At 34.3% G+C, this 20,091-nt stretch overlaps 1 protein-coding gene across 1 annotated transcript in view; it reads left to right on the top strand.

Moving 5' to 3' along the window:
• Positions 1-19,833, top strand: part of DYNC2I1 (dynein 2 intermediate chain 1) — a gene marked incomplete at both ends in the record, with an annotated part of 34,310 nt that extends 14,477 nt beyond the window's left edge. The window contains 17 exons of the mRNA XM_082306634.1: positions 167-244; positions 1,482-1,677; positions 3,333-3,435; positions 6,255-6,384; positions 6,923-7,034; positions 7,411-7,505; positions 7,813-7,942; positions 8,841-9,013; positions 9,561-9,723; positions 12,508-12,621; positions 13,512-13,573; positions 14,651-14,702; positions 15,971-16,031; positions 16,284-16,380; positions 16,692-16,823; positions 18,341-18,564; positions 19,662-19,833. Of these exons, the coding sequence (XP_082162760.1) occupies positions 167-244; positions 1,482-1,677; positions 3,333-3,435; positions 6,255-6,384; positions 6,923-7,034; positions 7,411-7,505; positions 7,813-7,942; positions 8,841-9,013; positions 9,561-9,723; positions 12,508-12,621; positions 13,512-13,573; positions 14,651-14,702; positions 15,971-16,031; positions 16,284-16,380; positions 16,692-16,823; positions 18,341-18,564; positions 19,662-19,833 (2,094 nt within the window). The remainder of the gene's footprint in view (positions 1-166; positions 245-1,481; positions 1,678-3,332; positions 3,436-6,254; positions 6,385-6,922; positions 7,035-7,410; positions 7,506-7,812; positions 7,943-8,840; positions 9,014-9,560; positions 9,724-12,507; positions 12,622-13,511; positions 13,574-14,650; positions 14,703-15,970; positions 16,032-16,283; positions 16,381-16,691; positions 16,824-18,340; positions 18,565-19,661) is intronic.
• Between the last annotated feature and the right edge of the window lie 258 nt (positions 19,834-20,091).

Genomic DNA, 20,091 nt, shown 5'->3' with positions numbered 1-20,091 from the left:
CACTCCTATTTATATTTCTAAATTGAATTTGTTGTATGTTTACTTGAAAATGTAGAAATATCTGAGAAGAACAACTATTCATCTATCTTTATGATAAGATTTGGCAGATAAAGATTTAATTTTTTTGTAAGATTATTTAACAGTTTCATTTATTTTTCTCATTTAGGAAATGAAAGATACACAGGTTTATAATTCAGACATGGGATTTGATAACTTTTCAGCAGATTATGAAGATGATTTTGAAGTAAGTAAAAGCATACAATTGTCCTTTTGAAGTAATTCTCAAGTCTCAAAATAGTGATTAACTTTATTCAAAGAAATAAAAATTACGGGATGTTACATGGCTTTCACTTATTTGTTTTGGTGACAGTGACCTTAACTTGGCTAACAGTAGATAATAAGTAACTAAAATCTTATGTAGAAACTCTCTGCCATATATTTACTTAGTTTTCATCAGGGGTTGGAAGCCAACTTTTGCTTTTGAGTTAAGCTTCAGTTAAGTTAAGCATCAGTTAAGCTTGTCTTCACAAGATGCTCTTTCTGTCTTCCTGGATTTCAATTATTTATATGATTTTCTGTGAAAAATGCTGACTTTTTAAAATAATGGGAGCAAATAATCAATTTCAGGAGGAAAAAAAAGCCTCATTGTTTTTCATTACAAAAATATTGTAGAAAAAAGTATTGACATACAGCAGTCCCTTCACTAATTTGTTTAACCGAACTGTCTTACTTTTAGGTCTCTTTTGTTTACTTAGAAGTTATTAAGATAGAAGAGTGTGTTGAATGTGCTTTCATTGCTAGCTGAACCAGCTACATCTTTCTTCAGCGAAGCTAGAATTCATCTCCACTTGGCGTTAGGAGTGATATCCACTGCTGAGCTGCTCACTGTAGTAGCCCTTTGCCATTCAGTGGAGAGAAATGAGCACGTTTAAGACCTGTTTGTATCATTTATCTTAGGTGATCATTTTAGCACGCAAGGAATTGTCTTAGTCAAGAGAATTATTAAAGTATGAGCCTTATGCGTGGACTTGCAAACTGATAGTGTGGTAGTTTAGTAAATTTGAGCCTGCCATTGAAGGGCAGCTTGAATTGAAACTATCAAATAAACAACTTTATACATCTATGAAGCATTTATGCCACTGAACACTGTCATTTTATTTCTTTAAAGAACACATAATTCACTTAAACATATTGTTCCTACTTTAGGATATTTTTTTTAAAAAAAAGGAATCTATTTTGGGCACTGAAGAACAACACTGGGATTTTCTTCTCTTGATTAAAATTACCGCACAATCAAGACATGCCATTTTCTTTCTATCAAACAGTTATTTTAAAATGCCTTTCAGTCAGAGGATTTATAGCCATCTGTATGAGAATTTGATTTCTATTTTGACAGCATTTTATAATTTCTTAAAAAGATCTTGAAAGATACATCTATAATCCATGTTTATTAGTTATTGAAAGTCCTGTTACTTTTAAAGGATTATGAAGATGATTTTGATGATGATGAAGACAAAAGTGGTGAAGAAAGAGATGCAGAAGAAAACGTAAGAGAGATTCCATTTTCCAGAACATCAGAAATTGAAGAAATTCAAAGAGCAATTAGTGCAGAAAATGATAGAATTTATACTTCACTGCCAAAGAAAACTGAAAATGAAAAAAAGGAACCAATCACAGGTATGTGACTAAATACCAGTCTTCTTTTATTAAATGTATGAGTAACACATACAACTTAGGAGTAAACAAGCCACTTTTTCTACAAGTCTGCCTAAAGGCAGAAATCTGGTCCTCTGGATGAGTCACTTAGGTTTGTGGGTAAGTAAGTACTGTAACTTTCACATTGCTAAAGAATGATTCAGAGGCATTACTAATCATTGAAAATGTGAAGTATAAAAATTTACAGACTGACATTTAATATGTCTTATTTTGGGTAAGAGGAGGATATGAGAGTCTGGATTTTGAAAACTGGAGGAGTGCTAGAACAGTTTGGGGCTTCCGGTGACATTAATTCGCCTTTTTCTTTTAAGCAAATTTGAAGCCACTGCTGTGGGTGGGAAGGCGAGAGAAATACAGACACTACTTAAATATATAGTTCTATAACACTTTTAAAATGCAGGTTTTTTTCTGAAATGTGAATTGTTGTCTTGCATTCAGTTGATCTGATACCTGTGAGTGCCAGATCTACTTATTTAACTAACTACAGCTGTGGTTCCCCTTTGAACTCTCCACTCATGCGAACGGCAGTATAGAATCATTGTGCAAAAGAATCTTAAACAGCTTTTTACTCTAGTTTGTGCAAAGTTAGTACAGTCACAGAAGAATAGCATGGAGTTTCTGTAAGTCTTTACAGTATCAATAGATTTTCGTTTAAGTAGTCATTGCAAGTCAGAATCAGTATACTGTCATATGAATTTCTTCTTGCAGAAGATTTATGCAATTATTATTATTTTTCTTATAAACAATACAATCAATAAAAGATTTCCATTAATGCTATAGATCTAATGAACAGGATGGAATTCTAATATAGAATCAGATTTTTAAATTCTGAATTGTAGCACTTAGTGCTTTATTGAAAATTACACAACATTCTCTTGATGAAGTTTTGATCTCATTTCATTAAAATGGTTGTTGCTCATTCTGGTAATGATTTTTAGAAGTTTAAAAGCATTTTACAAGTATTACCTAAAAAGGCAGTCTTCCTCTGAAGAAGTGAAACACCACTGGTCCTGGCTGGAAGTTGGATATTAAGGTCAGTTAGCTACCACCTAGCCAGGAAAGGGAGTAAAATTGACATGACATCAGATATTGTAGTTGTTCCATTAACTGTGCCTTTTAAAGCGACAGTTTTCAATGTTTTGCTTATTCATCCAAGGGCATCAGTTAAGCTTGTGTTGCTGAGGATCTACACTAGCTGTAGTGATGAATTCTTATTCAGAGGTGTAGCATGCACGTGGGGTAGTCTGCGTGAATTTGATGATTTTTAGAATTGGTCAGAGTGTTTTACTGTACACAGGGGAACAGGGGACCTGCTAATGGCAGGAGAAAAAGAGGCACTTTCTGCATCATAGTCTTCTAAAATAAAAATTACAGTAGTCAGTCATTTTGAATTGATTGGTAAAGGACCATAATAAGGGAAAAATGCTGGCCCATTACTGAAGTTAAGAAGCTTATTGTACTGATAACTGTGCTAGAACACGTTGTGTAATGTGCAACCTAGTAACTTTTAGTAGCTGGGTCATAATAATTCTGTTGCTTTTTAGACTTACTACTTTACATTTTAATGCACTGTAAAGTGTGAATTATAACACTAACAATGTTTTGTAATATCACAGAAAGGCAATACCCTTCTGTCAGAAACTCTTTTTGTGGAATATTCATGGATTTTCAAATGGCAAACCAACGACAAAATAGCCGAAGTATGGCTAGTAAGCAGAAGTAAGTGTATTTTAAATAACCCACACAAAATGGCAACTCACTGTGTGAGATGTATTTTTTTTCATTGTATTTGAAAGATGTGAAGTTTATAAAGTTGAGGCTTTTAGAGTAAAATATTATTTTGTAAGCTAACAGTAATTAGTTCTTAAGTAAATATAATTTACAGGCTTTGCTACGTGTCATTTTATGACAGAAATTTATCTATGCATCAGTTTCTGTGTATCATTTTATTACAGAATAAGTTGCCAAGATCGTCGTTTCTTTGTATGATTCTTCAGTCACTTAATTAGATATTGACTTATGGTACTAAAGAGCAAGCCTTTTAGCTGCTCTAAGGGCTCTGCAGAACTGTAATTTCTTGAAATAATCAAGACTCTGTATGGTACACACTGTTGCCGAAATAGCATGTTCCCTTTCAGGGATAACACCAGTTGGTGTAAAAACATGTTATTACTGATCTAAAATTGATCTAGATTTGAGACATTGAAGACAGCTCTGTATTAAAGAAACAAATTGATGCCTGTTTCTTGTGGAACTTGCCAGGAGCTCCAGATTTATCTGAAGCACTGTATATATCTCCAATTTTCTGTTACATCAATCGGAAACGTAAAGCAAGAATATTAAATTTTATTGCTAATACTAGATTCCACTGCTTCGTGGCTGCACATCAGTGGCTAATGTTCACATAAGGGAGATTTTATTGTCTAGTCCATCTCATTCACCTTGCCTAAATTTATACGCCCAAATTTTACAGGAGTTCATTGTCTAGGCTTTCTGTCTAGGCAGTGGAGACAGATTAGGAAATTCAGGAAGGTCTCTCTCTGAAGAATTGCCTTCTGAAGTGTTTGTCAGCCTCTACTGATTATATACGATGACTGATTATGACTATGTATATAACTTTGTGTACGTGCTAACAACATATATAGCCTGTGAAGATAACTAGCATTTTCATGGACAGAGAAAGGGTTTGTGGAATTTAATGCTGTGAAAATACACTGCTACCAGTAAATACACTGAAAGCATCCCATAAATGAGCTGTGGCACTTTGGAGTTGTAAGTATTAATATGAGGCTTATTAGTTTATTTTAAGGATTTGTCTGTCTGTATCATTAAGATTTGTAACTAGGAAGTAACTTTCACGCGTTTGAATTAGATCTCAGCAATCTGTGCCACAATGTTTGTGAAGAGGTGGTGTATTAGGAAGTAGAAGTAAAAATAAAAATGTAGGTAAGAAAATGCAACAGATGTCATTCAGTAGCAAAAAGGAGATGTGAAAATTGTCCCTATGCATAAAGAAACACCCAGCCTAAAATATTTGAGGAGCAATTTCAGCTCATGTTGCTCTAGTCTATTCCCTTTTCAAAAATCATCTTACTGAGAAGAAATTGCAACTAGAATATGCATCTAGAAGACTGTTTAGATATGGAATTGCTACAGGTCCATAATTGTATCTGGGTTGTATTTATATTAAGTATATTTCAAAAAACCTGAAAGTGCAAGAGAGAGAAAGGGAAAAGATGACAAAAATTTTCTCATTGCCAAGAAATCTGTACAATAACAAGAGCATGGAATTAACTTGTAAACTGACATCTGTATGTAATTCAAGCAGTTAAAAGAAAATAATATCTTAACAGTTTTATGACATTAAAGTAGATAGATAATTGTGTAAATTGTGGCAAAGATTAACTGTTTTCATTATCCACACATCTATACAAGTGGAGCAGTAGGAATCTCTTTGTAGTTGATGATAAGAAGTAACATCACGTAAATGTTTTTAGCACCTTGTCAGAGTAAGATACAGTATATGAAGATGGACTTGTTTTCCAATTAAGAATCAAAATGCAGTATTATTTGGGAGCAAAGATGAAAATAGTAAGAATTGAGGTAGGCAGAAAGTAAAAAAATTGAGGGAAGCTGGATAAGGCAGTTTTTCTGTTGTTCCAGAAAGGGAATTTAGGAAGATGTAAAGATTTGGCATTTCATAGGACAAAGAGATTCAAGTATCTCAAATACTGTACATTGTGCTAATCTTATTCTAAACAAAAAACACAAGTGGAAAAATATATAATCTACCTCAGTCCTGAGTACTCATTTTTATACAATTTATATCAAGTGCAGTAGTCCAGTAACTGATGTTTTTTGGAGGCCTACTTTTTGGGGAAGAGCTCAGTATTCATGTCCACAGGTTAGGAATCAGCAATAAATTAATTTCATATATATATTTAAAATACATTTTAGGACTTATGCTATTTTTATTTGTTTGCCTGGTGATATAAAGAGGTACAAATTCAGGCAGTCTGTTACCAATGGAGGTAATTCAAAATACATTTGAATAAGTCTAACAAAACTGGGGTATTATAGATGATCTTTATAAAGCATGTAGACATATAGGTGATATAAGTTAATAAAATGAATTTAGGAGAATTAGCCACCATCCTAACTATAGGAGGAAAGGGACATTCATCTGTTACATCACAGATCAGCTTTTGAATATTTAGGCAAGATGGTGGTGCTAGGCTTTGAAAGTTTGGGTTTGTTTTATAATAAACCACGTAAATTTGCCACTTGCAACCAGTATTGCATTTTCAAGTCTGATAGTTATCTCAGTGTAACATTAAATGAGAATTCACAACACTATTATATGTACTTCTATTGATATATTTTTACCTGTCAATTAATTTTGGTACAGCTTCAATTTGCATAGATCAGTGGACTGTTAGATCTCTGATACTGTACAAAATCAGGTTGTTTTTCTTTTGGAATACCAAACACTTGGTCCTAACCATTTTTTTGTTTCTCTTTTGTAATTCACTCTAAAGAAAACGGAGTTCAGAGCTTCTGCCACTAATTGATCTGGACTTCTCAGTTAGTTTTTCTTTACTGGATTTGCCTCCTGTAAATGAGTACGACATGTATATCAGGAATTTTGGTAAAATGAACACTAAGCAGGTGGGTAACAAATATGTAGCAATATTTAAGTCCTGAAAGTGCTGATTCTTGTTGTGGAAAATAATTTTCCTTACAAAAGAATGTTACTAAAGCCAATAGGACAGTAAAGTAATGAATTAATATTTTTCATCTCTAAGCCTTATTTTACCATAAAGCAATGATATCAAAACTTTTAGGCCATACAGGCCATTTCCTTTCTGTGTTAAGAGAGGACTCTCTCATGTTCCTTCCCCATGTTCTAAAGGACTTTCTGTATGTTTGTAGCTCATTGTCCCAGGTATGCTGAGCTTAGTGTTTACGCATAATGTAAGACGTTCTGTATTTTTGCAGTAGGTCTAGCAGTCTTGTGCGAAATGTGGTGAAATGTGCACGCACAAAATAGTGACACTGTCTGTGTCAGTATGCTTAGGTCTGAATTTACAAACAGAAGAGGTTGAGCACATCAGTTTTAAAATGACTGTTCAAATTCTGTTCAGTTATGTGCTGTCATTCTTAGCTGGGTCACCCATATATTGATCACTTTATCTTTCTACTTTAGGCATATGTTCAGTGTAACGAGGACAATCTTGAGAGAGACATTCAGACTGAGAAAGTTGAGACATTGGAGAAATGGACACAGCATCCAGGAGAAAGTGCCCTTGTATCTGGAGGTGAAGAACATTTTAATCTTATTAATTTATGGATGTATACATGTAAACTTTCTCTTTTGAACCCACTAATTGTCAGAATTTCTAACGTGGCAGGCTGCATCGACAGCAAACTGCTATAGGCACTCTGAATCCCCTTGTGGAGGGGGTGGAGAATAAATGGCAGAAATAAATAGTTTCTTCCTTCTGGATTGCTATTTCTGTTGGCAGCAGGTATGATTACCGAACAGATCTTGTTCTTCAGTACTGTTATTTCTGCTGAAGAGAAGCTGACTCCTGACACTCTCCTTTTGCTTAAAAATTACATTGTTCTTACGGTTTTCTTAATTGATTCCCTTTTGAAGCTTCAAGTTTGGTTTTGGGTTTTGTTTTTTCTTAGGTCCCATAAACAGCCAGGATATGTCAGTGAATGGAACTCTAACACCTAAAATTGATTCACAAAGATTAGCAAATTTCCTCCGGTCTGCTTGCCAGGTACACTTATGTACTTAATATCCCTTATGAGTTGTTTGCATCAGTGTACAGTGTGATAGATCACTTACAGTACTTGTACTGACTAATTTAAATAAATTACTTAAATAATACATGTTATCAGTGAGATTCATCTCTCTGCAAAGGAATGGAACCAGAGTCTGTAAAGTCGTATTTGCAAAGATATAAGATTAACAAGAGAGTTGATAAAGGTTTATTAAATTAATCCACATACTTTAGAAAGCTACAAATAGCAAACTGAAAGATAAGACGACCCTTTTATTTCTGTAAATGTAATTATGTTTGAAAGGTGATTGCTGTTTTGCTAGAGGAAGATCAAGTTGCAACACAACCCAGGTGGAAACTAAGATCTCGACAAACCAGTCTGTCTATTAGTGATAGCTGTTTCCAGTTAAATACTAACCAGCCATTCCTCCATGGTAAGGGAACTTTATTCTACACCTTTTAGTATTACAGTGTGAACTCTTCTTCCTTATGCAAAATACCACGCTCTTTGTCATGACTGAAGTGCAAACAGCACATATCAGGATATATAGATGATGTAAAGCCCACTTTTCTTTTAATTGGGCTAATCTTGCTCTAACTCTGTGCAGATTGGTTTCACATAGAGAACATCAGGGCATCCTAGCTGCTGTGAAACCAGAAATATAGGCAGTGATTAGCCTGATATAGGGGTGCCCTGGATGTAACTTCTTGCCCCTGTTGTTGAAAGGCCATCCCAACAGGTGTCATTTCATTTAGGCTCTTTATGCTGACAGTAGAGCCAAAGTTGCAAGTAAAGCAAAGTTATTGAACAGGGAGAATATAGCCTGATATATTTGACCTGCAGTATCTTCCCCATGTAAACAGTAGATGTTCAGATGAAAGGAAAAATCAAAAAATAAACCACCTGTAATTATGTTAGGAAGACCTATTATAACACAAAACCATACATATTCTAACATGAACACATGAGATGTAGCAGAAAAAGCCTGGCCTGTGCTGTTTCGTGTTTTGAGACTTAGCTTAATTTTCAGTGTATGTATTGACGTCAGATCAGATTGGCTTGCTTATGCCCAGAATAATTACTCTATTAACTTCCTGGCTCTCTTCCTTTTTGCTTTCTACTTGCTTCTGATTTTTTGGATTCCTTCTCTAGTCTCTCCTTTTTTCTTGTATAGCATCAAAAGCCACCCACTGTTAATAGAAATATTCTTCATAATTACGTCTTAGCTTCTCCGGTTGTTGCTATAGCAGCTAAATATGCTTTTTCATCTGCAGTGAGTTTACTTTTTTATTTATTTCTTTTCTTTCTTGATTTTTTTTTTAATGGTTTAGACCGAAAAATATCCTGCCTATATGTCTCTCAAGTTCAGAGGCAGTCGCTACTTTCTGTTCATGGATTACCTGAAAAGGCAGGTGGTGTTTTACTGAACAGAAAGAGTATCATATGCGTTTGGAACATCTGGCAGCCCTCCAGTCCTCAGAAAGTTTTAACATGTGACTCAGAGGTACATTTTAATAACGTTGTATAGCTGCACATTGAATAAATGGCTTTATTATGTGTATTTTGTTTTCTTGTCTTGCTGCAAGGTATATTATCTTTTGAGATACATGTTTGAGCCTACTGAGCAAAACACTACCGTCATTCCGTTTTGTGCTCCAGTACTAGAATGTAGTGATGGCCATAGTGGATTGTTTGTTGTTTTTTTTTTTTTTTAAATTTTGATTCTATTTCGTGGTTGAAGAGTGAATGGAAGTAAAACAGCTGGTTCAGATGTTGTCAGGACTTCTCTCTACCCATCACTATCATACAGTTGGATCACCCCCTTCAGCTTTGTGGTAGTAGATGAAGATACACAACAATTGTCTTGAAAAGGGAAGGCCTACCGAAAGTCTTGTATCCTACTTCCATTTTAAATAAATTGTTCTTCTGCCACAAACACCTGTAATCTGTCTTTTCTGGATTTGTGTGCCTAGGAAGAACAAACATATTTCAGGCTTATCACATCATTGGCCTTTATCATATCAACCATGCGTATTTTTACTGCTTAACAGGTGGTATGTTGCTGCTTTAGTCCCAATAAAACAACATTAGTTTTTGCTGGAACAATAGATGGTTCATTGTTGGTGTGGGATCTTCGGGAAGACTCAAGAATGCACCCTCATATGACGATCAGTGACACCGACTGGACATTTAGAGTTCCAACGTTTTCCACTGGTTAGTATCTATGCATTCTGATTAGTCATTTTGTGGGCAGAGAAGCAATTCTACTACTGATTCTGCTAAGAACACTCTTTCTCAGTAGCCTAGTTTAGCCAGTTCAGAGATTATATTTAGTCTAGTAAAATTTGCCATTCAATAATAGCTGTAAAGAAATTTAAGGCAGCTCAATATGTATCAAGCAGTGAGAAGAGAGAGGTGGACCAGATGTAGAACCTAAGGAGCATGGTAATATTAAAATGGACTACTCAACTACTGCCTCATCTGAAATCATTAGTTTAGTCAATTTTCATCATCTATCTCCCTTAATATAACTTACATTAAACACACATATTAAGATGTATTTAAAATAATCAAAGTAATTTAGGACTGTAAAACATGTTTTTTCAAATGTCATTTTAAGGTTACAATCTGTACAAATTGTCCCCTAGGTCTTGATGTTTCCATAAGGTTGCATTCAAGATATGTATCCAAGTGTATACGTGCATAACCTCTGTTAGAATCAGTACAGTGCTACTCTGTGGGATCTAGAGAGCTGTTCATCTCATCCTAATGTAGCTATCTGTATATGGTTAGCTGGATTGATTGTTTTGATTAGATTTAGTTCACTTGCAGATATTATACAGCCATCTTATATGTAGATACCATTTTAAGTGTCTTAATCTTTGGTCTGAATCTCACGCTTATGTATTTCTAAAATTCCACTTAAGTAACTTTATCACTTCTGGATTCTATCTAGATACACTAAAAGTTGAGTCAGGATTGTGTATTTTTATTGCCAATTTATCAATTATTGTAGCAATGTAAGATCTAGGCATTTCTCATATTTTCATTACATATACAACTGTCTTTTTATGATACTATTGGTTCAGTGTATATGAACAATTTTGGGGATCACATAATTGGAAACAAGTAGTGTAAGAAGGCTAAATGTCAGAGGTGATCTATATAATGGAGTAAGTTGAATTCTAACTTCCGTAGTCAGCAGTCAGTTACTTGTAGTCTTTTGTTGAAGGGATTCTGAAGCTGTGTCTAAATTTTGCGGCCCAAAAGCTCTCTGGTTCGATATATCTAGAAATGTATCAATTGCATGTTAGAGCAAAATCTGGACATATATTTTTCTGTCATCCAGCTTGTCACATGAGCAAAATCTCTAGCACTGGGGCCAACTGGGAGCTATAGCATGCTCTTTCCAGGTTCTTAATGGCAGAGAAGCACAGCTACAAAAAATAACATGGAATTAATTTGTTGCATTGTTTGGATATGGCCTAAATTAGTGTTGCATATGTATTGGGAAGCCAGAAGAAAGTTTACTTTTCAGAAGTGCTTGGGGGTGATGTCCTTTCATCCTTTGACATTTTCTTGTCGTTGCATTTCTTTTTTTTTTTGCTACACTTCTGATTCCTTAGTGTATGATCAAAATAACATAGGCTTTTGTAAATCTTCTTATAATCCATGGACAACAAATTCAAAAGTTACAGAAGTTTATGTAGGGCATATAGATGACATACTAGAAGAGGCAATCCAAAGTACTTCACTCTGTATTTGAGTTGGTGTATGAGATCATTACAATTTTATGAATCTGATAGAAATGAATGGATCTCTATGCCTATTACCAATGTTTGTCATTGCAAATTTAAATAGAAGAGCAAGTAATTAAACTTATTGAAGTTTTCAATGTATGTAGTTGTATGTTGAGAGTTTGGGAATGAGGTGTACATACCAGCAGTTTGAGCCTTGATTCTCTCAATCTATCTTAATTACAAATTGGTGCCATTTTTCTTGGCACTGTATTGTACCCTAGAGTGAAACATAACACATAGCAATATTTTTTTAATAATTTCATTATTGCAAAATAAGTCCTTCTTCATGTATTTTTCCTTTTTCTGTGTGTGGGTGCTACCATTTAACTTACACTGAGGTATTACCATTTTTCTGAAAATACCACCACACACATGCACAAAATCCTCTTTTGTTCACAAGTGTATCTAATTGCAGTAGCCATGTTAAATTAAACATTACTTGGTTGTTGATAGACTTTTAATTTTTTTTTAGTAGATCAAAGATGCTTGGTCTTGTGTTGCACAATGGGCTAGTAGTCAAATGTGTGTATACAGTTTCATGTAGTTGCTTATATGAGCAAGCATTTTTTAATGCTGTATACTTAGGAAGCTTTATGCCTTTAGTCTTAAGTGAGATTAAGTTCAGTGCACAGAGCAAGTTCAGAAATCAAGAGTATCTGACAAAGAATGCATATTGAAATTGCTCTAAGTATACATTTATTTTAAAATGTTATTAAAGGGAAATACATATTTTCTTGTGGTGAATTGTTTGTTTCAGCATAGTTACTTTCTGTTAAATAATACTCTGTAAGAGTATTTTTTCTTCAATTTTGTCTTTTCTATAGTAAGCAGTGTTTTATTTCTACCGCTGTTGTTTATGGAGCTTGAAATTAATATAATTCTTTTCATGGTAACCCTGAAATGGCAGATTTTAATGCAATGTCTGGAACAGTGGCATAAATGGTGCAGCAGTCATTTTGAAAATGAGAACTAAATACAAATGGTGAAACATTGATTTATCTAGTAGTATCTTGTTAATTTAGGAAACAATTTGCAGTATTGTATTTGAGACTTTTACAAAGTAATTCTTTATGAAGTTATTATTTGCCATTCTTTCTTTGTAATCATCATTTTCCCATAAGCTGAAAAGTGCTTAGGGTTTTGTTGTTGTTTATGTAAAAATAATATGGTGTTTACCTTTCATTATCCTTAATTACAGATGGCATTCTAAGCTCAGTAAACCACACCTCTCCTATACTAGCAGTGGAACCTGTCTCGACCTCTCTCTACACTGATCAGAATTATGGGCTCTCAAGCCTGTCTTATCAGGAGGGTATGTAAGCTGCTCTTCAAAGCATCAATACGTCTGATACTTTCTTTAGGTATCTAGTGAAACCAATATATCATAGCCAAAATCCAGTTTATAATTCTATTCTGCCTCTTAAGTTGTCTGTAGCATCAATTGCATACAACATTCGTGTTTATTTTCTGCTCTCATTTTTATGTAACATTCATTCAGTGCAGTTTCACATTGGATGTGGGTGCATGCTTGTTATAATGTCTGTTTCCAAGACAATATTTTGTTCTTCCATGATAAAACAAGCTATCACTTAAAAACTGCCTTTAGAGAAGTCTTTGTGCTTCTGTAATGTCTTTAAAGAAATCAGAATGCCTTTAGAGGAGTCTTAGTGCTCCTATAGCATCCAAAAAAACCCTATCTAAAAAAGTGGAGCAACTTGCTTGTATCTGAAAGCACTTAAAATATGTGACTGCACTTGGTGATTTTTCCTGTGCCTTTTGCCTCATTTTCTTATGACCAGCCTTTGCAAAGAAACTTTAATCCTCATGCCGGAGACATTACTACTTCCATTGCAGATTTTCACTTTGAAATCCTAGCAGTCCAAAGCAACGTGCTACATAGTGCAGGTTTTACAAGATTTCATCTATTGCACTTTATGTTCTGTTCTGAAGTCCATGCAGAATCCGGACATTTTAAAAGATGCAGACAGAGAACATCTGCCTGTCTTGTAGGACAAACTGAACATACTAGTTTTATGCCTTTTTCTTCTTTGGTAGAATTAGGGCACTTTCCCTTTTTATGCAGCTGAGAGGATCATAAAAGTTTCAGAGAATGTATTAACTTAGGAAATGTTTTAAATCCTTTGATATTGTTCAGGATGAAGGTCGGTGTATGAGTATAAATTGTTACTATTCCTTCCATAGAAATGTCAGGCCCTCCATTTCAGATAGCGTCAATGGATGAAAACGGAATCCTCAATATGTGGGTGAGTAATATATGTATGAAAAGAGAGAATATCACATGTTGGAATAATAAAGTACTTCTTCAAATATAGCAACCCAAATCCAGGATTTCTGATGAGGATTTCCTCCCTGAAAATTACAGCAACACTAGCCATTCTGTTGGAATTCTCAAAATTTTTGACTTGGCTCCCTAATGCCATGATGTTATCCCTACGCAAAACTATTAACAGGTATATGAATTCATGAAAACACGCAATCAGTAGTTCTGCTTCATAGGAATATGTTCACATATTTCTATTAATTGAATAATAGACCTCAGTCCTCTTTCATCCACCTACTTTATTTTATTTGAATCACGGTGGTGTTAGAGACTGTGTTGAATGTATGTGAGAAACGACATTCATAATTTATATAAAATAAATGTTCAAGAAGCAAAATATGAAAATCTGTGGATAGGATTACCCTGCCTAAAATATGACGGGCAGGTAAGCACCAGGTTTGTTGCTTTTAATTACTGTTCTGACAACTCTTCTTTCTATCGGATGTTTTCGATCTTTTTCTGATGCAGCTTTGGCCCAGCTGCTGAACCTGTTGTTTGCGTCTGAATTGATCTTACTTGAGGAACTGAATGGCTCAGTGAATAATAAGGGGATAAAAGTATTTCCCTTCTGTATCACTAGTTAAGTCCCTTAAAGCTCTAAGTACCTTTAGTAGCAACAGATTCAGGCCAAATGATCTACCCTTTCTATTTCATGAATAGTGAAAAGCACAGGAAATGTGTTACAATTCCTTATTTAGGAGTTTAGGGTGGTTTTTTTGTGACTGACCAAACCAACAATATGCCAACTAGTGATTACGTGTAGAATGTAACTTCCCATATTTTACTTTCCAGCAGGGAGCATCCAGCAGGCATGTGAAGCTATTTTTAGCATTGCAGATATTGACAGGGCATAGAGAATCTACCTGTAATCATTGTAATGTTAGACCTACCTATCTAAACGTTCCTTTAGAGTTATGTCATACATTATTACAACTAGTTAAAAAACTTCAAAGTCTGGTAAATATTTATTGCTTATTAATGTTAAATATTGACTTTTCAGGTAGTTGTTGAATTACAAAAAGTGGATTTAGCTGGTTCACAAACTGATTTAGGTGAGTACTGTACATTAGAGGTAGAATAAAGTGCTTGAGTTTTGAGATTATGAAGTTAGAAGAGCAAGGAAGAGTCAGTGATGACAAAAAATAGTTTAGAAGAAGGCAAAATTACTGAGGAAAAGATTCATTCTGAATAGGACATATATCTGATATTTGGGATTATTGGTTAGGTATCATGAGAGTTATTTTCACTGCTATCTGAATCTCATCTGCTAATTCTGTATTGGTAATTGCCACCACAGACAACTGCATTTCTTATCATGTCAAAGCAGATTTCTGTGTCCTCAACAGCTTTTTTTCAAAGAATATGAGATTTCATGTCCTTCTCAATCCTCCTGTTCTTTCCTTAGTTTTAACCAAATCTGTTATAATGCTTTTGTTGTTGCCTTTATCTCCGTTTTGATACTTGTCCTGAAAGTTCTCTTTTAGGTAAGGTACTTAATTTAGCGTGAGAAAAAAGTTTCCATGAAAAAAGTAAAGAACAAAGTCCATTCAGGCCTTTTTGAGTTATGTGAATGAAGAAAATTGTATTTTTTGTTCTTTGAACAAGTTTCGACTTACATACTTACCTAACTGGAAAAGGCTGTGATTAAAAACAATTTTAAAATATATGTGTAAACAATGAAGTCATGCTAACAAACTAGAATTTTTGTTCAGTTTTCTAATTTATAAGCTTGTGTGCAATGTCTGGCTATATTAAGCTGCTGAAGTTGGGTATTATTTCTGTGGAGAGGTACATTTTAAAGCTGTGGTCATGTGTTGACACAGTTTCACTGCCACCAGCATTCATGTTTTTCCTTTTCAAAAAATTCTTGAGTTTGAAGGATTTGAATTATTTATGTTATTCTCTAATAACATAGACCTACTTTATGAAAGCATTATGACAGTCTCTCATTACTATAATTCATTGTCAAAGATCCAAGTGACGTAAATGTGCGTTTTCACCATTGATAGAATTGGTTTTTATAGAGTGATATTACAGGATGTTATATGCATACTGTAAAACTAAAATATATAATCATGTTTCCCTTTCTCTGCCCTCTCTCTTTGATTTCTGTCAAAGATTACAACTCTTCAGATTTGAATTCTGAAGTAAATAGTTCTAAATGATGTAAGATTCTTATATATCAAAAGCTATACCTAAAATGAACAATTTAATTATGAAGTATCTTTTTACTTATTAGTTTAGGTTATAATTTGATGATAGCACTTTCTTAATGGAAAGTGCTTAAATCAGTTTAAATAATTATTTTATGTAATTTTAGGTTTAATTCCTGGAGGGAAAGTGAAGTTAGTACATAGCTCTACTATGGAATTGAATAACAGGTAAGAAAACAGGGGCATTTAGATTTTACATGTGTAGCTCACAAAGCTAATTTTTCCTGTACTTTATTAATTTGCTGTTATGTAAGATATATTTAACAATATTTTCATTAGTTGTTTGGGGGTTTTTTAATATACACTTTTCCTAGAGCTAGTCGTAGACATTTTAGATCAAGAGTTTCTGTATGTACTTGCATAGCTTTAAGAGACAACTTCCTGTATTTATGTCATCTTTTACCTGTACGTTTTTCCTAGCCTTTTCCCAAAGGATGTGTGCCAGAGACTGCCCCAGACACTGACTATTAAATTTCTGTGTTCTAATCCTAATCATTTCATTGTTGGAACAAACATTGTGAGTAATGTGCTGAAATTAATCTCATTGTTATTTTTTGTTTTGGAAGCTGCCCCATTTACTTGGATTTTTACCAGACTGTATATAAAATTTATAATTGTATATAAAATTGTATAAAATTTATAATTGTGTATTATAACTGTATATTAAAATTTATAATATTATTAAAATCTGTTAGCTATTAAAATTCATTAGCTGTTAAGGATCTTTTAAGGCAATAGCTCTGTGCATTATTTAACTTTTTCTTGTAATACTGATAATGCAAATTTTGTTTTGTTTTCTTTAATTCATTTTTTGTATGTCGTTTGTAGGGGCTGGTAGGCCACGGTACGAGACATGATTTAAAAGTTCTTCCAAAGCTATTCAGACCTCAGGGGAGCAGACTGAGATCAATAAGCATCAATGCAATTGATTTCTTCCCTTTTGGAAAGCCACTGTTTTTGGTACGAAAACATTTTAATATAATATAAGTTTCATTTTTTAATTACTTGCTGAGGGAGGATTTCTAATTAGACGTATTTAACTAGATGTAATAGTTGATTTACTTCACTAACTCTGATCTGCCATGAAGGGTGACAACAAATCTCGTGTCCTGGTGTTCAAACTTTGCTTATGTAAAAGGTGGACCATCTGGCTCACAGAAACAAATGGCAATCTCACTTCAGCCTTAAAACTTATTCTTTGTTTTTACTGAAATTCAGCACTGCAAGCAGGTCTTCTGGTGTTAATGAAGCCTCAGCTGTTTGTCACTCTTGTCATACATCGCTTAGTGACATTTTAGAGACAAAATACCTGTATTGCTGTGAAATAAGGGTGTGTGGGGCAGGTCTGGGCGTTCCCTGCTTTCCTTTCCTTTCCGCACCAGCAGAGTGGCAGTGTACCGTGTGGTCAGGTATGTTCAAATCTGCCCTCAGCAGTTCATATTGACACACCCACTGTTCTTGTTTGTCTCCCTTGTGAAAGTTTGTTCAATGCAAGTTGAATCTAACTTTGGTAGGATTTTCCATCTGCTTATCCTTGCATATATATTTGTACTTGATTCTCTCTTAAAAATGCTTTCTTTCTAAATTTGCCATGATTTACATGACTTCATTGGGATTGCCTAAGGTATAAAGTTAATGGGTTTGGCTACAGCGTACGTATTTTGTGTCACCACTGCACAGACAGAACTTCCTTTTACCAGTGTGGATGTTCTTACCTTTTTCCCAAAGGTATTTATTTAGAGTGATACTGACTTCTACAACTTTGTATCTGCAGTCCTTTTAAATGTAAGCACAATTTGCAGAGTCACTGTAAAAAGTCATCATAATTTGAAAATTCTAAGAAGTCTTCCTGATGTAGAGGTGGCCCAGGGTAGTAACAATAAGTTATTTTCTCTTTTCATAGAATAGTTTCTTTTGTACCTGGGTTAGAGCAAACTTGTAAATGTTATACTAGGCAAGACAAAGGTTATAAGAAAATATCTGGAAGCGGTGATATCTGCCTGTCTTTGGATTTAGTTGTTCATTATGAATCCATTTAATATCATTATACTGTTAGCACAGCCTGTCCTACTGAAAGCTGTTCTTGGTTTTACAGATTACATGTGTCACTAACTCTGAATTAGTCTCTAGGCTCTGACCTTGCTCCGATTCAGACTACTGTCAAGATGTGCTCGATCATAGTATTAGTGCAGTTGACAGTTTGAGAACTTTTTTCAAAACAGGAAATTAGGACTTCATCCTGGGGTCAGTGGGTTGGATTACTCTAGTATGCTCAGTACAGAGTACTTGTTTTGAACTCAAAATTACATTAAAAGTTAAAATCTGGATAGTCCATAGACTGAGATATGAGAGATGGGCCACTTGAGCCAGATAACTAATTTTATTTATATGCTTGATATTCCCAAGAATTGAATTGTTTTTATCCTGCTTAGTTTGTTCTGTTCCCAGAAATTATTTTCTTTTTGACGATGACATAGGTTGGCTGTTCAGATGGAAGTATTAGATTGCACGGAATGACGTCAGAGTATCCCCTCATGCAGTGGAATGACAGCACAAATGGCCAGCCAATTGTTGCCCTGCAGTGGGCTTTAACAAGACCCGCTGTGTTTTTTGTCCTGGATGCATCATCTAATATTTACATTTGGGATCTTCTGGAAAATGATTTGTTCCCTGTGGCAAAGGAGACTATTCCATCAGAGAAGTAAGTACATTACATTACTCTACTTTTAACAAAATATTAATATTATTGTCATCTTCATTTTGATTAGAGTATGGATTGGTTTTTTTGCTTCACATTAAATGTTCATTAGAATTTGCTTTTCTGACTGTATTTTTTAAACTGTTGGAGGTGTGGAAAGAGATGATAGTGAGCTAAATTTTAGTTTATCCTTATTTACTTATTATTTTATACAGTCTGATAAAGGAGAAATAATGTTGGTATAAATCAAAATCAGTTATAGTGTTATCAGTTGGGACAGATGTCCGTACATGGAGCAGTTACTCTTTGTATGAAGAGAACAGTTTTGTTCCCACTAAAATCACTGGACTGCTTAAGTTCAAAGATAGCTTTGCTGGATCAGGATCAACCCCTAAAATAGGCAAGATGTTGGACAACATTTTAAAACGCTTTTATATAGTATGGTTACTAATATAAAGAAAGTGTTCATTGTCACAAAGTAAACAAGACTGGTTTTGGCTAGCACATATTCACCAAGACTCACAATACTGTTCTGTAGTCCGTGGAGAGATCTGGGCATTCTGTAGATTGCTGCAGAAAAGGAGTTTAATTTAGCCTGTCTGAATTACAGTCTTGAGGATTCTCTTTCCTCCCTGATGGGAGCCCTACTGGGAGACTCTGTCTTCCCTAGGCTTAAGTTAGTCTTGGTGAATATCCCTCTAGCTAGAAGTTTTCCTTACAGCCTTGTAAACTATAGCAAAGTGCTGCTAGTTTTGGGAGAAAATAATATAATTTTCAAAGTTGCTACACTGTACTGGAAAATACCATAAAAAATAGTTCATTTTTACAAGGCTGAAATAATTTTTAAGTCATGATTAGAAATTGATGATGGAATCTGTGAATGGAGGAAGAATTGCCTGTTATGTTTACATTAAATGATTGCAACTGGTGAAAAGCTAAAGAGCATGCTGGGACTTGAAATAGCGAGGAATATCACACTGTGATAAGCAGAAAAAAGGAATCATTTAGTTAACTATAAGTAGTTAAAAACACATTTGAAAACACATATTTTTATTAATTTTGCCTCAGTTAAAAACACTCCCCCATTCTTTTGATTTCAGTGTTCTAACTATGGCTCTACTGGGAGAACCAGAAAAAACAAACGGATTGTTAGGCATTGCGCTGGCCAAAGAATCTGGACAGATAGACATTCAATATGTAAAGAAGAAGTGGGCATTACCTCAGCCTGAGGAATCCGAAAAACTACATTTGCTTTTATTGCAGTCTTTTTAGAAACAGTACACCTGTCTGGGTGTGCAAATTATTGCAAAATATTTAGATTATTTTTGACTGCAATTAAAAGATTTGTAATGTAACTTTGTATTTGTATATAACTTGTATATATTTTAAAGAATATCAGTACAGTATTTCAGCTGAAACCATGTATTTTATCACAAAAATGGCAGAACCAAATTTAACATTATTGTACTCAAAATGATGATGAACTGTATTTCATTATTGAAAGTACTCTAGATGTATATATTTTCAAAA

This window comes from Platalea leucorodia, assembly GCF_965183815.1.
Source record: "Platalea leucorodia genome assembly, chromosome: 1".
NCBI lineage: Eukaryota > Metazoa > Chordata > Aves > Pelecaniformes > Threskiornithidae > Platalea > Platalea leucorodia.
Note: the sequence above shows the minus strand (reverse complement) of the source record. Positions and strands in the feature narration are given on the sequence as shown.